Below are 23475 nucleotides of genomic sequence, written 5' to 3' on the forward strand. Positions count from 1 at the left end.
GAATATGCATGAATTATTGCCAGCTTTCAAATGTAGGTCAAAGAAAGAGCAGCAGCCTTGTTAAGAATTTACTTTACAATTTTGCTTCCCAGTAACATCAAAAGGAACATTAATGCAAATTTACAAATAATGCAGATGGCATTTCTTCTTTCAACAAACAAACTGGAAGTGCAAACTTCAACAGTTCCAGTGTTCATGAGGTTTTAGTGCACTACTTAAAGGCATACTATACATTTATGTATAAAACTGGTCAGCTCACAAAGACCAACAGATCCTTCATTGGTTTTATTAGAACGGTCAGATAAGATAAAATACATTAAACTTTTAAGTATGGTACTTTTCTTTAAATTTCTATATAGCTTGCTTTATAACAGACTTACTATGCATTTCACGAAGAATAACGTGCGTTTTTCCTCAAAATTAAGGACCGTTCTGAAAATAGAACTCATTCCCATTACACATTCTGCCAGTTTCCCCAAGTTTCTAAGACTGGTGCAGTAGATGCTGGGTGCAGAACTGTAAGAACCAGGATTTATCATGATAATGAACTGCAAGAACATGATAATAAGCAATGATATAATGAAACAGCAGAACTACTGAGTGAACTACCAGTTCAACAACCCCAAGAGCAAAATCCTTCACCAAGAGGCCAGATATGTGATTAGAAGTGTGGAAAAACTTATATGGGCCTGGTAACAAAAGACTCTTGGGAGGAGCAGAGGGACCATGTTTTATTTGGTAACAACTCAAGCTACTGGAGATGGTATAAAAAGGAGGTCGAGTTGAGAGAGAGGCAGGAGAGCAAAATGGTATTGATATCGAGTAGCTAATTGCTCAGTGCTGAGAACTATCGACAAGATAGTCACTCTGGCTCTCCCAGAACAAAGGTCTGATCAAGCTATGTTCTAAAGTGTACTCTGCAGTTGTATGCATACACCATTTTACTGAATAAAACTGTTGTTTGATAACCGAATAAACCAGCTTGTTTGAGTCAAAGTTAATCTCTGTCATTGTCTCACCACAGGGTCTTACAAAATCAAAATATACATGGCCTTACAGGATTGCTCCCCTTATCTTGCTCGGAGTTGTGAACCTCAGCTTCAGAAAAGCACTAGCTGTACTATCAGTTTTATGATTCCACTCTTTACTACTTTAACATTGGACCTACTAGAAAATAGACCACTGAATTACATGCTAAATTCAGCACACTTTAAGAAATGAGCTATAATTAGATCAAAACTGCTTAAACACAATTTAGTAGTGATCCTTCACTGAATCTAAAATGAAAATCCCACAGATTGAGTCAGAGGTCAAGATTTAGATCTTGAACAAATGCACTTCTTCAAATATTGCGCTTTAGATCAGCTGTTTTGTGGAGTTGTTTTTTTTAAATTATACACCTACATTGCTAAAACTGAACACTTATTTATACTGAGACACAATATTGCTTTTAAAAAGTGATGAACCAAATGAATGAGAGTTTGGATTGATGGTTCACTCATTGATATTACTATACTCATTGATGTAACTGTTCTGGTACCAACTAAAAACCAGCCAGTGTTTCAAAGCATTGCTAATAATGAGATTGGTCAAAACTACATTTGACATGTTCTGAACAGAGACCAGCATTCCGTTATAAAACTACAACTAAACTTGATCTTTGCCACATTTCTTATACACTATGATTAGGGTAAATGCTATTATTTAGGACATAAAATTTACAATTAATGTTTATGAATTAATAATGCCTATTTGAGAAGTAAAGCTGTAAGCAAACCATACCTGAGCAAGTATCAATTTCAACAGAAGAACCATCAAGACATGATCCAATAAACTCAAAAACAGTGGCAATGTTGAAACCGGCTTTACAGGAATGAGTACTTCAAAAAATTCTAAGATTTTAGTGATATCAATCTATATAATTGAAGTACTAAAGTACAATGGAAAATGTAATGGAAAAATGTTAATACCATTATTTTGCAATTCAAATGTGCAATACCAGCACATTTTGGGACTAATTATTTCTGTGATGAATAATCATAACTGAACCATCTGTCATTAGAAGTAAACTGTCAGAAAATATGCTGATAATACCTTTTCCATAAATGCCACTTTTTATAAAGTTATGTGGGACACAAGCAGATACTTCAGAACAGATACATTCACAATGATTCCTCAATGCACTAGTTTAAAAACAAGCAAGTTTAGAGGAAATAGTAACAACAGCAGAATCCAATTTATTTAAAATAGTGCTTTAGAGGTGTCAATTATTTAGTTTTTATACAAGAACAGTTCATGTTGATAAAACTTTATTTTAAACAAAACAATTTCAAAAAGATCTCTTTTTAGCCTATAGGGATAGTTAGTGGAAGCAAGTTTAGATAAATGAAGCTTTTGTTGTGTTTTAATTATAAAGGAACTTGTGAAACAGGCATTCGAACAAAGAAAATCTCCTTTGCTTAATTAGCACTGGGTCACAGCTCTCTACGTGTTGATGTGCATCAAGAGCCATGCTTCCTTTTAAGCTTCAGTATCCACTTGCTAAAACCACTAGTTTCCTTTTGGTTCCCCATACTGCATTTGACAGACATACAGTCTGTTGACCACAATGATCATCCTCTTTCTTTCAAGCAAACAAATACAGAGTATGCCCCATTTCTAAAATGGAGGCATATCAAAATCAAATTTATGTCTAATTGCCTAAATGTGCATCTCCCCAATGTAAGATGATTTAGTTTCTCCCCAGAAAAAAAGGTAAAGTAACAATCCCTCATTAAGCTTCAGTAAAACATATCAAGCCAGCAGGCAGGATATGCAGGTTCAGGTTTAGCTTTAGGTTTTCAGTCTTTAGGACAAAACAATTCCCCTGCTGTAAAAATTGCTATTATCCATTTTACAACTGCACAGACATTTTTAAATACAATTAACTTCTAGTTAAACGTGCTCAGAGAATAAGTTGTGTTGAAAGCAGATTTAAAATACATTTGTAACTATGATAAGATGGCAATGGTAGGGCTAGGCAAAATATTCAACTTTTGTGCTGCAAGGACCAAGACAAAATGCCTCGATATAAAATTTATTGTATTTATGCTCAAACACAAGTGTTCTGAAACTAGTCACTTGCAAATGAAATGTATAGTACTGTCAGAGTAAGTTTTAGCACAGAAGGAGATCATTCAGCCCATCGAGTTCATGCCAGCTGTTACTCGTGCAAGATCCACTGGGTACCATGCAGCACCTGGAAATCTCACACCACCAACCCCCCGCCCCGCACCCCCCTCCCTCAACCACCACCAATTTTTTCTTCTTTGGCTTTTTCCAACCCCCACATAAAACCAAAATAGATTCCTGCCCCTTAGTAGTGTTTGTACAGATGTAATATGGCACACTGACAACAACCTATAAAAACAAATCCCGAGTTGGCACTTGCATCTGATAATGTTAGCAAAATCACATATTGGGGGTGGGGGAAACCATGAGTCAGAGCAGCCCAGATTCATACTCTGCCTTCTCTCAGGCATTACAATACAAATGGTGCGCGTACTAGTAACACTTCGCAACATCATGGACTTCATGACCTTCTGAGCACAGTGCCCAACTGGCAGTGTTGTGCTGCGGACTCATGTACATTAGGAACTGAATTGAGATGAGTCATTTCAATGCCCATCTGACCAAGAACACCTTCATCCCGCCTATCCAAATTAGATTCAATCCCAAATTCCACAAATGTTTTAATACAACATCCAGTCCGTTAACAGAATTAAAATTACATATTTTACAAAAATGTATTTCTATATTTCTCATTTGTTGTTAGTGTAACATAGACACTAAAATTTACACAATGACCAAAATAGGCGCCTTTGCAATACCACCGAGGCAGAAGGAGCAAGATAGAAAACACATGCTTTATTTCCAATTGACATAACACATTTTGGAATTTATTTAACCTTTGGACCGCCATATACTGCAAGATTTCAAATATATTTACAAGATACACAGCAATCTAAAGGTTAAATTGTATCAGACACTGTTACAGTACATTTAGACTTTCTATAAAGAGGATATAATCCTAAAGTAGGAATTCCTGAGTAGAATGGACATTCTAGCTTAAAGACTTAATTAATGACCTGGTTATATAAGTGGCATTTGAGAGCAAGATACTGCAATACTGTACTGCAGTTTTGGAGGTGTTCAACAAATGCAAATCTGGCCAGCTGTAATTTTTCACACTATCTTAAAAAGAAATCCAAAACTTATTTTTCAAATCACAATGTAGAAGGTTTTATATAGACATTATGGGTCAACTTTAACTCAGGGGTATGTTCAGGCAGGCAGGAGGGAAACACATGTGGAGAGTTCAGTCAGAGGCCTGGGCAATTTTAACTCTCATTGGAATATCGTAGCAATGTCTCCCTCTGAAAACCAGTGGGAGTGAGGTCAGAACTGGCAGGTGGGAACAGAAATTTGGACAGGAGCTGGAGGACTCCAGGGACCCATGGGAACGGTCCCCCCAGCATGATGTTAGTGCTGGTTGGGGTTCACAGAACATTCCTTTTTGGAAAATCACAATGACTATTAATTGAAAGACATTATTTACTGTTCCCTTATTAATAAGTCTTATAAAAACACTCTCCACAACAATCCCTTCATTACAGCATGCATTTTTGCATGACTTCTAAATACAGAATGAAGGGTTTACAGTACAGTACTGGAAGTTTACTAGTTCCAATATGAAAGCCATGTTAATAAAAAAAAAGTTGAAAGAATGGACTATAACATGATTCTTGGTTCATCTTTCTGATACATAGTAAATGCATATTGACTGAAATTGTATCCACAGTATTGAAAGTGGTAATTCTGTACATAATTTAACACTAGCTTCTTGCCACAAACTATATGGGTAGGAAAGTTATCATTTCAACATGTTCAAATTGCCAGGCAGGTTTTTAATGATCAAAAATGTAAAAGTACCAAAAAATAACTGCAATTTGCAGATCAAAAACAGCACCTAAAGTAGGTCCATAAACAATGGTCACAGCTAGTTAGATGCATCACTTTGAAAGCTTTTTGCAAGATTACAGGTTTTGAAATCAGAATACTTTTCCATAAACACCCACACATTAAGATTTTTTTCCCTTTGCTGTTTAGGCTTTGTTGCCAATCTCTATTTTCATTGATATGTTACACGTTGAATCACAGAATTGTTACAGCACAGGAGGTGGCTATTCAGCCCATCATGTGCACTGGCTCTCAGTAAGCAATTCACTTTGTGCCATTCCCTGCCTTCTCCCCATAACCCTGCACATTATTCCTTTTCCGATAACAGTCTAATTCCCTTTTGAATATCTCGATTGAACATGCCTCCACCACACACCCTGGCAGTGCATTCCAGAGCCTACCCATCCACTGCATGAAGCAGTATTTCCTCATGTCGCCATTGCTTCTTTTGCCAACTACCTTAAAACTGCTTCTTGATCCTTCATGAGTGGGAACAGTTTTTTCCCCATCTACTCTGTCCAGACCCCTCATGATTTTGAATCTATCAAATCTCTTCTCAACATTCTCATCTCCAAGGAAAACAGTTCCAACTTCACCAATCTATCTTCATAACTGAAGTTCCACGTCCCTGGCACCATTCTAGTGAATTTTTTCTGCACTCTCTCAAATGCCGTCACATCTTTCCTTAAGTGCGGCACCCAGAACTGGACGCTATACTCCAGTTGAGGCTGAATCAGTGTTTTATACAAGTTTAAGATAACCTCCTTGCTCTTGTGCTCTATGCCCCTACTAATAAAGCATAGGATACTGTATGCTCTATCAATCTGTCCTGCCACCTTCAATAACTTATGCACATATGCACCCAGGTCCCTCTGCTCCTGCAGCCCCTTTAGAGTTGTACCCTTAATTTTATATGTTCTCTCCATGTTCTTCTTACCAAAATGAATCACTTCACACTTCTCCGCATTGAAATTCAACTGCCACTTGCCCGCCCATTCCACCAACTTGTCTATATCCTCTTGAAGATCCACTGCATCTTCCTCACAGTTCACAATACTTCCAAGTTTCGTATCATCTGCAAATTTTGAAATTGTGCCCTGTACACCAAGGTTCAAGTCACTAATATTATATCAGGAAAAGCAAGGGTCCCTAAACTGACCCCTGGGGGACTCCACTATAAACCTTCTTCCAGTCCATAAAACACCCATTAATCACCATCTTCATTTCATATCACTCAACCAATTTTGTATCCATGTTATTACTGTTCCTTTTATTCTATGAGCTGTAACTTTGCTCACAAGTCTGTTGTGCAGTACTGTAATATTTGTCCAACAAACCATTAATTTTGTCTCGAATTATTGTTTCTAGAAGTTTCCCCACCACTGACGTTAAACTGACTGGCCTGTAGTTGCTGGGGTTATCTTTACACCCCATTTTGAACAAGAGTGTAACATTTGCAATTTTCCAATCCTCTGGCACCACCCGAGTCTAAGGAAGACTAGAAAATTACAGTCAGTGCCTCCACAATTTCCACTCTAATTTCCCTCAGTGTCCGTGGATGCATCTCATCCTGTCATGGTGCCTTATCCACTTTTAAGTAGTCTATCCAATACTGCCTGTGTGGAGTTTGCAAGTTCTCCCTGTGACCGCGTGGGTTTCCTCCGGGTGTTCCGGTTTCCTCCCACAGCCAAAGACTTGCAGGTTGATAGGTAAATTGGCCATTGTAAATTGCCCCTAGTGTAGGTAGGAGAATGGTGGGGATGTAGTAGGGAATATGGGATTAATGTAGGATTAGTATAAATGGGTGGTTGTTGGTCGGCACAGACTCGGCGGGCCGAAGGGCCTGTTTCAGTGCGGTATCTCTAAATAAAATAAAAATAAAATAATTACCTCCTCTTTCACCAGATATTCATTTCATACATCAGCTATTCCTCCTGCATTCATGCGTCCATGGTCCCTAATCAGCCCCACTCCTCCTTTTACCACCCTTTTACTATTTATAAGCCTATAGAAGACTTTGGGATTCCCTTTTATGTTAGCTGCCAGTCTCTTTAATAATCTCTCTTTGCTTTTTCACTTCACCTTTTTTCCCTAAATTCTACCAGCTGCTGTAGTGGGATTTGAACTCTGGATTACTAGTTCAGTGGCATTACCACTACTCCACAGTCTCCTCCACATACCATTTAAAAAAGAAATGCATTAAAAATTGCAACCGGGACCTTAAAAGCAATCAGAAGTTTCAAACACAGAGATGCTAGAAGAGACACAGAATCTTTGTAATCTAGATATCAACCGATTTCCAGTTGAGGGCATTGGCCCAATACATGCATCAGTCAGGCATCATCAGATAAAGGAGTCAATATTTCTGGAGTGAATATTACTCAGTCCTTCATCACAGACCACCATCACATCTAACAACCTGGATTTCAGACATGAAAAGGCAATATTCTAAAACAAGCAATCAGCCAGTCCGCTCTTCACTAAGGTTGCTCTTAGGCACTATAACTCTCGTTATCACTTGAAATTCTAATGTAACAAGTTTATAACTGATTTTGATTCATAACTAGATAGGTAAAGTCAGACTTCCAATATAACAATAAAACACTTTGATGTACAATACACAGTTTGAAGGTGTTCCAGCATTCTCTGCTAGACAATAATGAAATAGCTTTCAGCTATAAAACAGCAAAATTCACTTTTAATGTTAAATATTAACTTTAAATCCTTTTACTGACCTAAATCTACATTTAGACTGGCCTCCAACTCTGTACATAGATCAGTCTGTACATGGTTTCCTTTTTAAACAATACAATTTTTCTGCAGTTCTACAGTCTATGACTGGACAGAAATTGAAGAGGTGCAACAGCATAGCAAGTTATGCAAATAGGATCAACAATAAAAGAACATTTCAAAAACAGTTACTGAAGAAATCAGACTTTTTGCTATAGCAACTAAGCACACTGAAAGAATGAAATGCTTGTTACATTTGAAATAATCCACTGCCAGATTTATTAAAACATCAGCAGCACATTGTTGTCAGCTTGGCAATAGATACCAGATTAAAGTTTAAAAAAATGAATACCTTCAACTTTAGAGGCCAGTTTGGAAAGAAAGAGCAAGATCTGTTTTATAACACAATGATGTGACTGTTACATCCAAACTGAAGCAGGTGAAATAAAGTCACCATGTTGACACGTCAAAATATTTCTTACGACCGGTTTTCATCTTTAGTTTTCCCATTAGCCATCTATATTTTTTTGAACCAACCCAAAACCATCCGCTACCACAACTACTGTAACACTGAAGAACACCAAAGATATAAAACCCTGGAGAATTTGCAAGCACTTGTATTTTTGAGATAGCATGCATTACTTGGAATGTGTGAATCTTATGAAGTTCAAACATGTAACTCTGAAATCTTCCAAAGTAAGCCAGCGAGAACAAGGGAATAAATTGTGCTACTTTTTAGCAATGGTTTTTGGCACATAGGGGGAATTTTATGCTTTCCCCCGGTCAGGTTTGGAGGCAGGGTTGGGGGGGGGGGGGGGGGGAGAGGGGGGAAAGAGGGAGGTGACCCTGCCACCTTCCTGCCTCTACCCAAATTAAGTCCAGGGTGGGAAGGCCTGTGAAAGGCCTGCCTGCGCTGTCACCAATTGAGGCCCTTAAGTGGGCAATTAACATACAATTAAGGGCCTCATCCTGCCGCCGCTAGAATTAGCCCTGTTGCTGCACGTGGAGCACGCCATGCAAACCCATGTGGGATTCTTGCTAGCTCTGGGGGGGGTCCCTTGTTAAAAGGCACTTAGTGCCTGAATGAGGGACCCAGCCTCAGGCAGGGGGGGGTGGGGGTTCTGCTGACAGCTACGTCCCTGCTCTTGCTGCCGACTCCCCTACACCCCAATCCCCCACGACCAGACCCTGTGAAACCCCTCCTGCCATAATTTACCTGTAGCCTGGGTCCAGGGCTTAGGGCGAGTCCTGTCCTGGCAGCAGCCACCATCTCCCCAGTGGCGCTGCTCAGTTAAAGAGCTACTGGCCTCTCCTTTGCCGACTGCTCTTAGCAGGTGGAACTTGTGCCGCCAGGGTCCTTGAACCCGGAGGTGGTTTGCCACTGTCCACTCAAGTGCCTAACTGGCACTTGATTTGGCAGGTCTCACCGGTACTTTTGCCAGTGGTTGAAACTCCCGTTGCCAGGACAAAATCCCGGCCCTAGAGTGTGGCCAGAGGGTTGAAATGCCAACATCACTCAACAGTGTTGTTCTGCGGGCGCAATTATATTGAAACTGATAAGCACATTTGTGAAATTTCCACAGTAGAAAGATATCTGTACCTATGTTTTTTAATTGTGCCATTTAGAATTAGCTTGCTATTGCTTTCATCCTTTCAACCATCAATATTTTTAAAAAGTATAACCGTCAATTGAAATTTTTGGCCAAAATCTTTGGAGATTTTCCAAAGCTTTCAAGATTTCACAATTTTAAAATTAATTACTGCGCTGTACAAGATAAATCTTTGGAACTAAGAATCTCAAAATTTCAGTTTTTCCTCCCCCATTTTAGAACACTCAGATGGTTTTTTGGGAATTGATCCAAAAGTGACATATGGGTAACAGGACATACCTTGATAATTATCTGAAGTTTTTCTTTCATATATTAGGCAGGACAATATGATAGTCATAGAAAATAGTGACAGGGAGGTATTTCACAAAGTTCTACTGTTGAAGTGATATTGAAAGTTTACACAGACTTGAAGAAATTGTGCTTTCAAAGACAAGGTGGGGGTGGGGGGGTGCAATTTTAACTTCCTACAACAAAGGGGTTTGGGAGCAGTGGGTGGTTAAAAGTGCTGAAATTGACAGCGCATTGGGAGCCAGTTGCAAGCTGCTGACTTCTGCATTTAACTGCAGCATGCTTGGCTGCATGCAGGAAAGCCTCTTGGGAGAGGCAGCTTGCCAATTTAAATATGTTAAGAGGTATTGGTTTTCAACTTTAACTGTGGGTTCACAGGTTTCCCAAGCTTCCTGAAACTTTCCAGTTGAAAGCAAGGTGAGAGAACAGCAGTAATTGAGGGAGCTGAATAAATAACAGGCATGGAGGCAGGTATGAGATCTCAGTACTTTTGGGATGTTTTGCCAAATTGAAAGGCCTATGCTCACAGGACTTGATTTGAAAGTTTATTTTTAGTGACTTCCACAACTTTGGAGGTGACTTTCAGTAGACTGGAGGTTTGTGCAACTTATTCCCAATTCCCATCTATCATCTGATCAGCATGAGTGCCACATACTGCTTTACCTTGGATCTCAGATGAGGACCAAAATGAACAGCAACAGTGGGAGCCACTCCACAGGAGAGAGGGGATGAGCACAAGAGGTCATGTCTGAACATCAGTGCACCAGGAGCCTCAGGGTATTGCATCAGGTCATCACAGACATTAGCGGCCTGGTGGAAGGCCACCTGCAGCCAATGGACCTGATGGTCACACTTTACCAGCGGCTGTCCAAATGATCATAGCCCTCAACTTCTTTGCCTCCGGCTTCTTCCAGGGATCTGCAGGAGATATTTCCAGGATTCTGCAGTCAATCGCCGACAAATGTATCACATCAGTGATCGACGCCAGGCAAGACAATTACATACACTTTGCCACTGGTGAAACTGGTCAGAATGAATGGATGCTCGGGTTTGCAGCTCTGGCTGGCTTCTCACAGGTGCAGGGCATCATCAGCTGCACACATGGCAATCAAGGTGCCCAGCAGTGTTTGTAAACAATAAGGGCTTCCACTCCACCAATGTGCAGCTCGTTCACAACCACAAAAAGTTTTGCAGGTGTGCGCAAGATTCCCAGGGAGCTGCCATGATGTATTCATCCAGCACCAGTTCACCCTTCCTGAGCTCTTCGCAACTCAGAACAGTGCTGTCGGCTGGCTGCTTAAGCACAAAGGCTATCCACTTCAACATGGCAGTTGACACCAGTGAGGAGCCCAAGCAATAAGGCCCAAGAGTGCTATAATCAAAGCCATATGATGAGATGCATCTTTGAGAAAACAATTAAGACGCTGCAGATGTGCTTCAGGTGCCTGGACAGATTTGTATGCCCCCTTCAATACACATCAGCCAGGGTCTTGAGAATGATTGTGCTGTGTTGTGCTCTGCACAACATTGCACAGCAGCGAAGACTGGAGCTGCAGGAGCAGCAAAGCAGAGAGCCTCTTCAGAGGAGGAGGAACGTGACTTTACCATGGCACCAGCAGCAGCACACATTGCTGCCCGGGATGGCCTCATAATGGCAGGATTTAGTTAGGTTGCACCAGTGGACCCACCTGGTAGCCACATGCTGAACCCTCTTACCATGCCACCTCTACCGCTGTCACCCCAACCCCCACCAAAAACACAAAGCAACCCTGCAATCAATAGAACATCCCTTTCAGACACCCATTGCTGTTCTTAAAGTCTTGCCTTACCATTCATCACAGGTGAGAAGACCACTTGCCAGGCAGCAGGCAAAAATGGGCAAGTTGGGAAACTGGTGTAAACAAATAAACAGAAACTTAATAATGTAACATCGTGTAACACACCATGTGCAAATCCTGTGCAACCACAAATCTTTGATTGTCCTTTTTCTGCTACTCCAAAGTGCTGCAACCCCTATGGCTTCAGCAGAGGTAGAGGTAGACAGCTCAGATGCTCTTGGCTGGTGTCCTTTTAAGCTTTGGAACCCTTGAGGGTCCTGTCAAAGACTGCTTCTCTGCCACCTGTGCAAGGAAAGACTCGGCCATTGGGATATGAGGCAGTCTGCGGGGCATTGACTTCTGGGGGGGGGGGGGGGGGGGGGGTGGTTGGGGTGGTGATGGTGGGGTGGTAACAGGTGAGATGGAAGTGCTCTCAGCAGAGTTCCTACCTTCATGTCCCCTTTTTCAATCTTCCTTCTCCTGGCCCACTGTACTTCCCTGCTAGCAATGAGCTGCAGAGAATTTTGCTGCACATCAGTGCGGCATGAGAGTTAAGATTAGGGTTTTATCAATCCTATTTAAAGTGGTATCTAAAGTGTGAAAGCTGTTGGTGACGGTCTACATACACTTATCAAACTGCTGCATTTGATGCTCTATGCAGGTGGTCACTCTTTCTTTCCATGGGCAAAATAGTCATCATCATGGCAGTTATGCTCCAGACAGACCCCTCCAATCACTTTGCAAGTGTGCATAGTGCGGCTGAAAAACCTTCCAGTACCTCACACATTTTTTGCTGCTGCTCCAGAATTATTCTCTTATGTTAACAGCCCCCCAAGGTTCAGTATCTGAAACCAGCTGAGCAGAGCTTGGAGCATCCTGCATACTCAAACAAAATCTTCACTGCTCTTCCTGTATCCACCATTTGCTCTTGATCAGTAGTGATGCATGAGACATCAGGTGAAAACCCAATTATGTTTTACTGGTCCCACCAAAAGTGCGTGTATCTGAGCTGGTGCATGGTATCTTCCTGCAGGCCCTTGCACACTGCAGATCAAGTTTAGGGATGCATCTGTGAATCAAGACATAGTCTTGCCACATTGGGAATTCATTACTACAATTGCTACTTTTGTTCCCCCAACTCCGCAATTCACCTTTGCTGTGTCTCTTTAAATAGTTCAGCTGAAAGCAACTCATACAGATTGCCATCATACCTGTTCACGTTAATTGTTTGGGAAGCCAAGAAATCAGACACAAACAGAGGGGCGAGGCTAAAATGCCACTGATAGACATGCTGCAGGTACTTCTGGATTCCCTGCTCAGAGAATGTCTCCACATTAAAATTTCCCCCAAGTTTATATTTTTCACCTACAGAAATTACCTCTGGAATTTACAGTTCAGTTGTACCATCATTGTTTTTAATCATAAAATACTGGATATGAGAGAACTGCCTCAAACGGGTTTCATAAAAAAAAAACATTTTTAGTCAGCCAAAACTTATTTAAATGCTGAAATCTGATCTGCTACAAAAGTATCCCCCATCATTGATTGAGAGGGGCTTGAGCTTGACTGAAGATGTCATTGCGGCCACAATTTCATATGTGATTAACCAAAGGCAGAGGTGAAGTTGCTTAAATATCAAAATAATTAAATACTATACAACTGAAACAATAACATAAAAACCTTTAGCATGTGACATAAAGGTTACGGGTACAGATTTGTCAAGTTGAAGATATGCTTATCCTTTCACTGACAACAGCACACATGTAAAACAAATACTTATTTTTGGAAGTCTAAATTTGCCACTGCAAGAACTACACTTTTCAATAAAAAGGTCAATATCTTATACAGTGGCTCTTCAATTGTGGTCCATGGATCCCCAGAGACTTTCCAAGGGGTTCAAGAAATAATATGCTTACTGAGCAGGCAACCATACAGTGCGTGGTGGTCAGGGCATGTTATGGTAAAGAGAATGAGCAGTGGCCTGGGGCAGGCTTGGTGCAAGCTGGGAGCAGACTGCGGCCACAACATGTGCAGCACAATGTGGGCTGGCTGTCTCACCTAGGAAGGGCTCGTGCATGGAGGAGCGTTGAGCATGGCACAAAGGTCGCCATTTCAAACCACAGTTACCAAGGTTGGTGGTGGGTGTTAGGTGAGTCCAGCCTTGTTGGAGAGGGGAGTTTTTCTTAAAAAAAAATCCTAAGTGCTAGATACTTAAACTCAAAAGAAAGGGCGTCAAAATACAAGTTTGGCCAGGGCACCTTTTTCCCTAAGGTTGGTCCTGTTACCGAGTGTAACTGTAAAAACTTCTTGCTTACGATACCTGAAAATTCTGCAATACTGCATTGCGGAAGCTCACAGTTGCCGTATAGAGCAAAGAAAAACAAATAAAAGTATACATATGTATTACCTTTGGAAAATAGTTTGTGGTTTTGTCATTCTGGCAACGATGTGCTTCTGTGCAACACAGACGCCCTTAAAAACTTGATCAATGAGTAAATTACTTTAAATAGACTCATACAGCCATTGCAGGGACTTCAGCTGAAGGCATGGACAGTACTGAGTCTAGTTGTGAGAAACAAATGAACAGAAAGTATGAGGAGAGTTATACAGAATTTGGATTTATAGAGCTCAGTGATGGACAGCCACAATATGTTGTGCACTTCCAAATTTTATCCAATAAAGCAATGAAATGTGCAAAATAAAGCAACACCTTAAAACAAAACAGCTGGAATATGAAGACAAATTTGAATAAAAATGGCAAAACAGTAGCCAGAAAATTCAAGTGACAAATATCACATCAGTTCTGGAAAAGGCCCTGATAGTATCCCTCTTATCAAGATTTCGGATTGCTAAAAGCAAAAATGCCCACACGTTCAGAGAGGAGCTGATTCTTCCAGGTGCTGTAGAAATGTGCATACGCACATACGAATTAGGAGCAGGAGTAGGCCACTTGGGCCCTCAAGCCTGTTCTGCCATTCAATAAGATCATGGCTGATCTAATTGTAACCTCAACTCCACATTCCTGCCTACCCCCGATAACCTTTCACCCACTTGCTTATTAAGAATCTATCTACTTCTGCCTTAAAAATATTCAAAGACTCTGCTTCTGCCTTTTGAGGAAGTGTTCCAAAGACTCACGACCCTCAGAGAAAACATTCTTCCTCATTTATCTTAAATGGGTGACCCCTTATTTTTAAATAGTGACCCCTAGTTCTAGATTCTCTCAAGGGGAAACATCCTTTCGACATCCACCTTGTCAAGACCCCTCAGAATCAACGTTTCAGTCAAGTTGCCTCTTGCTCTTCTAAACTCCAGAGGATACAAGCCTAGCCTGTCCAATCTTTCCTCGTAAGAGAACCCGCCCATTCCAGGTATTAGTCTAGTAAACCTTCTCTGAACTGCTTCCAATGCATTTACATCCTTCCTTAAATAAGGAGACCAATACTGTACACAGTATTCCAGATGTGGTCTCACCAATGCCCTAAACAGCCCAAGTATAACCTCCTACTTTTGTATTCAATTCCCCTCACAACAATAACATTCTATTAGCTTTCCTAATTACTCATTTTACCTGCATACTAACCTTTTGCGATTCATGCTCTAGGACACCCAGATCCCTCTGCATCTTAGAGCTCTGCAATCTCTCACCGTTTAGATTATATGTTTCTTTCTTATTCTTCCTACCAAAATGGACAATTTCACATTTTCCCACATATACTCCATTTGCCAGATCTTTGCCCACTCACTTAATCTATCTATATCCCTTTGTAGCCTCCTTATGTCCTCTTCACAACTTACTTTCCTACCTATCTTTGTGTCATCAGCAAATTTAGCAACCATACCTTTGGACCCTTCATCCAAGTCATTTATATAAATTCTAAAAAGTTGAAGTCCCAGCACGGATCCCTACGGCACACCACTTGTTACATCTTGTCAACCAGAAAATGACCCACTTATGCCTACTCTCTGTTTCCTGTTAGCTAGCCAATCTTCTATCCATGCTGAAATGTTACCCCCTACACCATGAACTTTTATTTTCCACAATAACCTTTGATATGGCACCTTATCAAATGCCTTCTGGAAATCCATCGTTCCCCTTTATCCACGGCACATGTTACTTCTTCAAAGAACTCCAATAAATTGGTTAGACATGACTTCCGTTTCACAAAACCATGTTGACTCTGTCCGATTACCTTGAATTTTTTTTTTTTTTAAAAAGTGCCCTACTATAATGTCTTTAATAATAGCTTCTAACATTTTCCCTATGACAAATGTTCAGCTAACTGGCCTGTAGTTTTCTGCTTTGGCTCCCTCCCTTTTTGAATAAAGGAGTTAGATTGGCTGTTTTCCAATCTAATGGAACCGTCCCCGAATCTAGGGAATATTGAAACCAAAACCAAATCTTTTAAGATCCTAGGATGAAGTCCATCAGGACCCGGGGACTTGACAGCCCACAGCTCCAACAATTTGCTCAGTACCACTTCCCTGGTGAATATAATTTTCTTGAGTGCCTCCCTCCCTTCCATTTCCTGATTTACAGCTAATTCTGGGATGCTACTTCTATCCTCTATAGCAAAGACTGATGCAAAATACCTGTTCAATTCATCTGCCATCTCCTTATTTTCCCTTAATTCCCCAGACTCACTTTCTATAGGACCAGCACTCATTTTGTTAACTTTTCTTTTAAAAATATTTATAGAAACGCTTACTATCTGTCTTTATATTTCTCGTCAGCTTTCTCTCGTACTCTAATTTTTCCTTCCTTATTAATCTTTTAGTCGTTCTTTGCTGCTTTTTATATTCTGTCCAATCTTCTGACCTGTCACCCATCGTTGCGCAACTATATGCTTTTTCTTTAAGTTTGATACTATCTTTAACTTTTTTAGTTAACCACGATGGTGGGTCCTCCCCTTGGAATGTATCTATTCTGTATATTCTGAAATATCCCCATAAATATCTGCCACTGCATCTCTATTGACCCATCCCTTAATCTACTTTGCCAGTTCACTTTTGCTAGTTCTGCATAATTGCCTTTATTTAATTTTAAAATACTAGTCTTAGACCCACTCTTCTCTCCCTCAAATGCAATGTAAAATTCAATCATATTACGATCGCTGCTGCCTAGGGGCACCTTCACCATGAGGTCATTAATTAATCCCATCTCGTTGCACAATACTAGGTCTAGTATAGCCTACTATCTGGTTGGCTCCATAACATGCTGCTCCAAGAAACTATCCTGAAAAAATTATATAAACTCCTCACCTAGGCTACCTTTGCCCATCTGATTTTCCCAATCTATATGTACATTAAAATCCCCCATGATTATCATTGTACCTTTCAGACAAGCTCCCATTATTTCTTCTTTTATACCCTGTCCTACTGTGTGGTTACTGTTAGTGGGTGGGGGGGGGGGGGGGGGGGGTGCTGTACACCACTCCCACGAGCCATTATTATTTCTCATCTCGACCCAAACCACTTCTACATCCTGGTTTCCTGAATTTAGGTCATCCCTCTCTATTGTACTAATACCATCATTAATTAACAAAGCCACCCCTCCAACTTTTCCTTGCTTCTGGTCCTTCTTAAATGTCATGTACCCTTCAATATTCAGGTCCCAATCTATGCCATCCTGCAGCCATGTCGCTGTAATGGCTATCAGACCATACTTATTTATTTCTATTTGCGCTCAGTTCATCTGTTTTGTTTTGAATGCTACGTGCATTAAGATACTGAGCCTTTAGTTTTGTCATTTTATTATTTTTGTAATCTCTAGCCTTGTCTGCTTATTTACTCTTAGATTTGAAACCACTGTTCCTTCCTGTCACGGTCTGTTTATCTTTTCCCATATTAATACCTTTCTCACTTGCCTTGTCTCTACTCTTTGATTTACCACATCTTCCCAAATTTGATCCCTTGCCCCCACTATTTAGTTATAGGGAGTGAAGACGCAGAACAAAAGTTAAAGGCTACAGCACTTTCTAATGACAGTTAGTTGAAGAATCATGGAGTTTTTAAAGAGATATATAATGCCAATTGATAGAAAGGCTTTGTGAACGTGAGCAGTTTGCAATTCAGCTGGTTGACAAAACAGATGCTGGTAGTGTAGCACAATTAGCAGTTTACAATCGCTATGTTTGCTGGGGGGAAATTTTAGAAGATTTTCTTTTATGTCAGACGTTACCAGAACTAACAACAGGTGAGGAAATATTCAAGTTACTGGATAATTTCACAGAATCAGAATTGCTTAAGTGGAAAAACTGCATTGCTGTTGCACAGATCATGACTCTACGGCAGGCAATAGCAGTAGTGCTGCAAGAAGAAAAGCCGAAAACAGGTAGGTAATTGTGGCACCTTCTATACTGCATGGCCAACCTTACTTCAAAAAGAATGGAACCCAAATTACATGCGGCGCTGAAATGCAGCTACGATAGCTGTGAATTTTGTGAAATCACATCTCTTTGCAAAGCTGTGTTCAGAAATGGGTGCAGGACATGAAAAATTGTTTCACACTGAAGTACATTGATTATCCTGTGGCAGGGTCCTAGAATGTATTTGAGCTTCATAAAGAGCTACTGGCTTTTCTTTGGGCATAATCCTGCATTAGCTGAAAACTTCTCTGACCAAATATGAGCAACAAACCTTGCATACTTTACTGACATTTTTAACCTGTTAAATACATTGAATCCATCAATACAAGAGGCTTGAAGTAATTAACAACAATGCAACACTTAGGAAGAAAATTGAGATTTGGAAAATTTGACTGAGCAATTGAGTTTCAGATATGTTCCCGCTACTCTCAGTTTCTGGATCAAACACAATGCGTGAAAGAAAGGATCATTGCGCATCTTACAACACCGACAATGTACTTCAGTGTTTATTTTGAAGACATAAACATAGATAAGTACGATTGGATTCAGGACTCATTTTCAATGTTTGCTACGTCATCATGTTGTCTGAGTAGAAAAAGATGAGTGGGTGGTACTTTGCTGTGAGCGCTCACTGAAAATTAAAGTCCAGGAACCAATGCCCTCCCAGTTTTGGCTATGTTGCTGTAAAGTACCCAGAACTGGTGAATGAAGCAACGAAAGTGTTGCTACCTTTCCCAACAACATATATTTGGCAAACATGATTGCTGCCATAGTAGAAAACTAAGACAAAGTACAGGTCAATCTCGAAGTGGAGAATGATTTACGAGTGTAATTGTCAAACATCACAACAAGGAATGCAGTGAGAAGCAGGCACACCCATCTCACTGATATTTCTAAGTAAATCCTTGTTTTCTTAAATGAAGTATTAAAACAGTCCTCACATGCAGCCTTTTCATATTATGAGTACTATACAGTATAATATAGACTGGAAAGTCAATGATTACTAATCTATTTGAAAAGTGGTCTTTCAACCAAAGAAGTTTGAGAAACACTGACTTAAGGTGCTTTCATAAAATGAAAAGTAGTGTCCAGTGAAATGACAGAAATACTAACAGATTTCAAATGCTTTCTGATCCTACAATTACTGACAGTTAAATCAGGATGTGGCAATTTAACAGGATAATCTGATAAGTGGGTGTTTTAGTTTTCCCCAAAAAGTGGCCCCATTAAAGCTTTACCTTTGCAAGAAATACCTGAATTCTTACAACTGTCACAAATTCGCAGCTTGACAGAAGTTCAGCTGACTGTATACAATTAGATAACAGTATTGTATGAAAAGGCAATACATTTAGCTACTTTTGTGCCTGGGGGATTATGTTTTCAGGTACAACTGTTCCTTGATAGGGATGTAGTTAAATGATATTTATAGAAATACTGCAGCTTGTTGGGTGCCAGCGATTTTAAAAATATGTTTAAATCAGCACTAAAAAGTGCTTCCCTGAATGGAAATAGTCCAATAAACTGCATATTTTTCACAGCAGCTTCTAAAAGTCAACTGCATTTTTTGCAACACATCATAAATATTCCAGATAAGACATATGAAAATTGACTTTCCCTTCTGTAATCATTCAAATTAAACACCATGTTTAGGCTACTTGAGGGGATCCCCAAGATATCCATATGTAATTCCATATGTTAAAGTGCTCAGGTCACCATCAGCTCTCTCTCCTTGTGTACCTTTTCCACTTCAACTCAAGTCACCTAGGTTCAGAAAAATCACATTATTCAGTCTTCCACAACTGTACCAATCCCAGGGATGCCCAAAACAGTCCCATTATAGGAGAAGTATCAATACTTGCTCATTGGTACTAAAAAAAATATAGTTACTAAGTAATCAGGTTCAGCCCACATCAATTAAACTACCTCCAAAACAATGCTTAGTAATTAGCTGGAGTTTTCAGCACGAAATATGATTAGTTAGAAAGACTATCTTAGGAAAGTGAAAACATCTTTTGCCCCTCTTTTGCCTTCATGTGCTGATCTTGGAGATGGAGTAGCAGAAGTCCCTCCATACGGGCAGCCATCAAAATCCAGGTGATTTAATGTGCACTCCACTGCTGGGATGTATCCGCTGTCCCACATTCCAGTCCCACACAGCTTACACAGGTCATGCAGACTGCAGGGGATTCTGGGCAAGAGACGAAATTGGTACAAAAGGCTCCGTGCCTATAAAGAAGAAAATGTGTTAAACAGGATTGAATAAGACTTGCTTCTTTCAAAGTTTTTATTTGTGAAGAGCTTAAAAAAAAAACACATTTCAGATATTTCCATTTACATAAAAACTCTGTTTAAAGTCACAGTTTGTTATGATTTTGCCAAGACTTTTTTTCTCCCATGTCTGGAGAAAACCTGTAATGGTGATTTGTACTAGTGAAACCAATTTGCTGGCTCTTAGAGGTGGAGGGGAATACTTCAGTTATTCAGTTCACAGATGACTATATTTTTTTTGTCTGTGCCTGCCAGCATACCGCTTGGCTCTTGCATTGGCAGGAAAAACTGCATAGCCACTTACTTTGTTACATGTGTCTCTGACAGCATTGCAGTTCGTCCTTGAGCAGCACCCAAAAAACATGGTAAAGCAGAATCCACCTTTATCTAGATGCTAATTTTGGTAATTTTCTTTCTCTTAAATAGACTGTTCTGCAATCCATACACACAATACCCTAACACTGGAGATTAACAAGGTCCATTGAAACATTTACAAACACTGCTGGGGAATCAGCTATTCACCAACCACTAGAGTCTAGCTGTTGTTGACAACAATTCTCCAGCTGTCATTACATTAAATCATTAAATATGGTTTTGGACTACAGTGCACTTTAGGGCAAAACAATGCACGCCCTGAGCACAATGTTTGTAGTATGTTTTTATACTGTTTTAATTCTCTCCACAAAAGAGTAAGTCACAAACTTGTAAACAACCAAAAATGCACAAAAATACCACGAAGAGAACTACTTCCTCATATAAAGAAATCAGCAGGAAACAACAATCTGCCAACAGCTGTACATCATTGTAAGATGTGACATCTTTTTTCTAATCTAACAATAGAAATAAAATATTACAAACCAACCTGTTGCTACAAGAGTACTACTTGTTTAATACTATACTTTTGTGTGTAAAGGGTAAGTGCTATGAACAGTATCTTTTAAAAAATTACTGTTATGGAGAATGCTTAACTTTTTTTTAAAAAAGCATTGATTGAATGCTGCACTGGGTTAGATTCATGTTCTATTATCTATAGGGTATGGGGGTCTGAATCCAGCAAAATCTAATAAGGGTGCAAGTTTCCTCACTCTGTCTCTAAGTTTCTATGTAAACTGAGTCTTTATTCTGTATCCAGCCCCCATTTTAACCAATCGCATAGACCCATTTGACCTTGGGCTTCATAACTAAATAGAGGCATTGAGTACAAAAGCGGGGAAGTTATGCTGAACCCTTATAAAGCTCTGGTTAGGCCCCCACTGGAATACTGCTTCCAGTTCTGGTCACCAAACTTTAGGAAGGATGTAAGGGTCCTTGAGAGGGTGCAGAGAAGATTTACCAGAATGGTTCCAGGGATGGGGGATTTTAGTTACAAGGTTAGGTTGGAAAAGCTGGGGTTGTTCTCCTTAGAGCGAAGAAGATGGAGGGGATATTTAATAGAAGTGTACAAGATTATGACAGGCTTATAAGTTAGACAAGGAAAAACTGTTCCCCTTAACTAATGGTACAAGGACTAGAGTTCACAGATTGAAGGTTTCAGGCAAGAAAGGGTAAATAAGAGATAGAACTTTTTTATGCAGTGGGTGGTAATGACCTGGAACTTGCTGCCCACAAGGGTGGTGGAAGCAGAGACAATGACTTCAAAAGGAAATTGGATGGCCACTTGAAGGAAATAAACTTGCAGGGCTATGGGGATCGAAAGGGGAAGTGGGACTGACTGGATAGCTCTGTGGAGAGCTGGCATGAACTCAATGGGCTGAATGGCCTCGTTCTGTGCTATAAATGTCTATGACTCAGTAAATAAATCTTAGATTGAGTAGAGATTGGCTCCAGTTCCGTTCTTCAACTGGTTTCTCAACCTCCCTTAACCACTCACTCCTTACAGACTCTCCCACCCATATGAATGACCACCCCGTCAACTTTGCCATCTCACACAGTCTTTTTGTTCCCACTGTTTCAATCACAGGGAAGGCCATCTCTGATCACTTCCTTGTATTCATCACCACTCACTGCCTTAATATCTTCCAACCCATCCCTGGAAAACCTCTCCCCATCACTTGTAATGACACTTTCAAACTCCCAACTGTCTAGCCTTTGGTCTGCCATTTGCCACAATATATCTGCAGCTGATGATCTGGTCAATTGCTGCCTCTCCTTCATATCTGATGTTCTTGTTCCCAGTAAAACCACTACTAGAATGTTACAGCACAGAAGGAGGCCATTCAGCCTGTCTTATCTGTGCTGACTCTCTAAAAGCAACTCAGATAGTCCCACTCCCCGCCTTTTCCCATAGCCCTGCAAATTTTTTCTATTCATCTTGGAAAATGACGATAACTTCTGGCTTCATTTCTTTACTAGCAGCTGATTATCATTCAAAACCTCTCTGCAGTCATGAATACTGTTGACCAGGCCTCCTGTTATTCAGCCGAGCCGCACTGCTCTTGTCTGGTTCCACTTCTACCTATTTTGTTGTAGTTAGGAGAATCTCCTGCAATGGTTTCTCTTCCCATCCCTAGACCACTACCTCTGGAATCTCCCAGGGATCTATCTAGGCCCCTCCTATTTAAGAACATAAGAAACAGGATTAGACTATTTGGCCCTTCAAGTCTTTTAATAAGATTTAATAAGATCAAGGCTGCTTTTCTAACTCAACTCCACCTTCCCGTATTATCCCCAGATCCCTTAATTTCCTTAGTTCCCAAAAATCTCATAACTTTTGTCTTGAATATACTCAACAACTGAGCATCCGCAGCTCTCTGGGTTAGAGAACTCCAAAGATTCAGAACCCATTGAATGAATAAATTTCTCCTCATCTCAATCCTAAATGGCCGACCCCTTATTCTGAGACTGTGACCCCGTGTTCTAGATTCCCCAGCCAGGTGAAATGTTTTCTCAGCATCTACCCTGCCAAGCTCCTTAAGAATTTTTTATGTTTCAATTAGATCATCTCATTCTTTTAAACTCCAGGGAACATAGGCAGAGTGTTCTTGGTCTCCCCTCATAAGACAATCCCCTCATCCCAGGAACCAGTCTAGTTGTCTTCATTGCACTCTGCAGTCCCCCTAGGGCAAGTACGTCCTTCCTTAGACCAAAACTGCAAACAGTACTCCAGTACTCCTAATTCCCTGTACAACTGTCATAAGACTTCTTTACTCCTATATTCTAATCCCTTTGTAATAAAAGCTATTTGCCTTCCTACTTGGTTGATCTACCTGCATGTTAATTTCTTGTGATTCATGTACAGGCCCTCTGAATGCACACACTTCCCAGTCCCTCATCATTCAAAAAATATTCTGTTATTTTTTAAATTTTCCTATTGAAGTGGATAACTTCACATTTCGCCACATTCCATTCCATGTGCCATGTTCTTGCCCACTCGCCTAACCAGTCCATATCCCTCTG

General features: G+C 40.3%; 1 protein-coding gene across 3 annotated transcripts in view; it reads right to left on the reverse strand.

Moving 5' to 3' along the window:
• Nucleotides 1-3297: 3297 nt before the first annotated feature.
• Nucleotides 3298-23475, reverse strand: part of tbc1d16 (TBC1 domain family, member 16) — a 120368-nt gene continuing 100190 nt past the window's right edge. For all 3 annotated transcript variants that reach the window (XM_068058233.1, XM_068058231.1, XM_068058234.1), the window contains one exon: nucleotides 3298-20037. In XM_068058233.1, coding sequence (XP_067914334.1) covers nucleotides 19798-20037 — 240 coding nt within the window. In that variant the 3' untranslated portion in view covers nucleotides 3298-19797. The remainder of the gene's footprint in view (nucleotides 20038-23475) is intronic.

Source organism: Heterodontus francisci, chromosome 26 (assembly GCF_036365525.1).
Source record: "Heterodontus francisci isolate sHetFra1 chromosome 26, sHetFra1.hap1, whole genome shotgun sequence".
In the NCBI taxonomy this organism is placed as follows: domain Eukaryota; kingdom Metazoa; phylum Chordata; class Chondrichthyes; order Heterodontiformes; family Heterodontidae; genus Heterodontus; species Heterodontus francisci.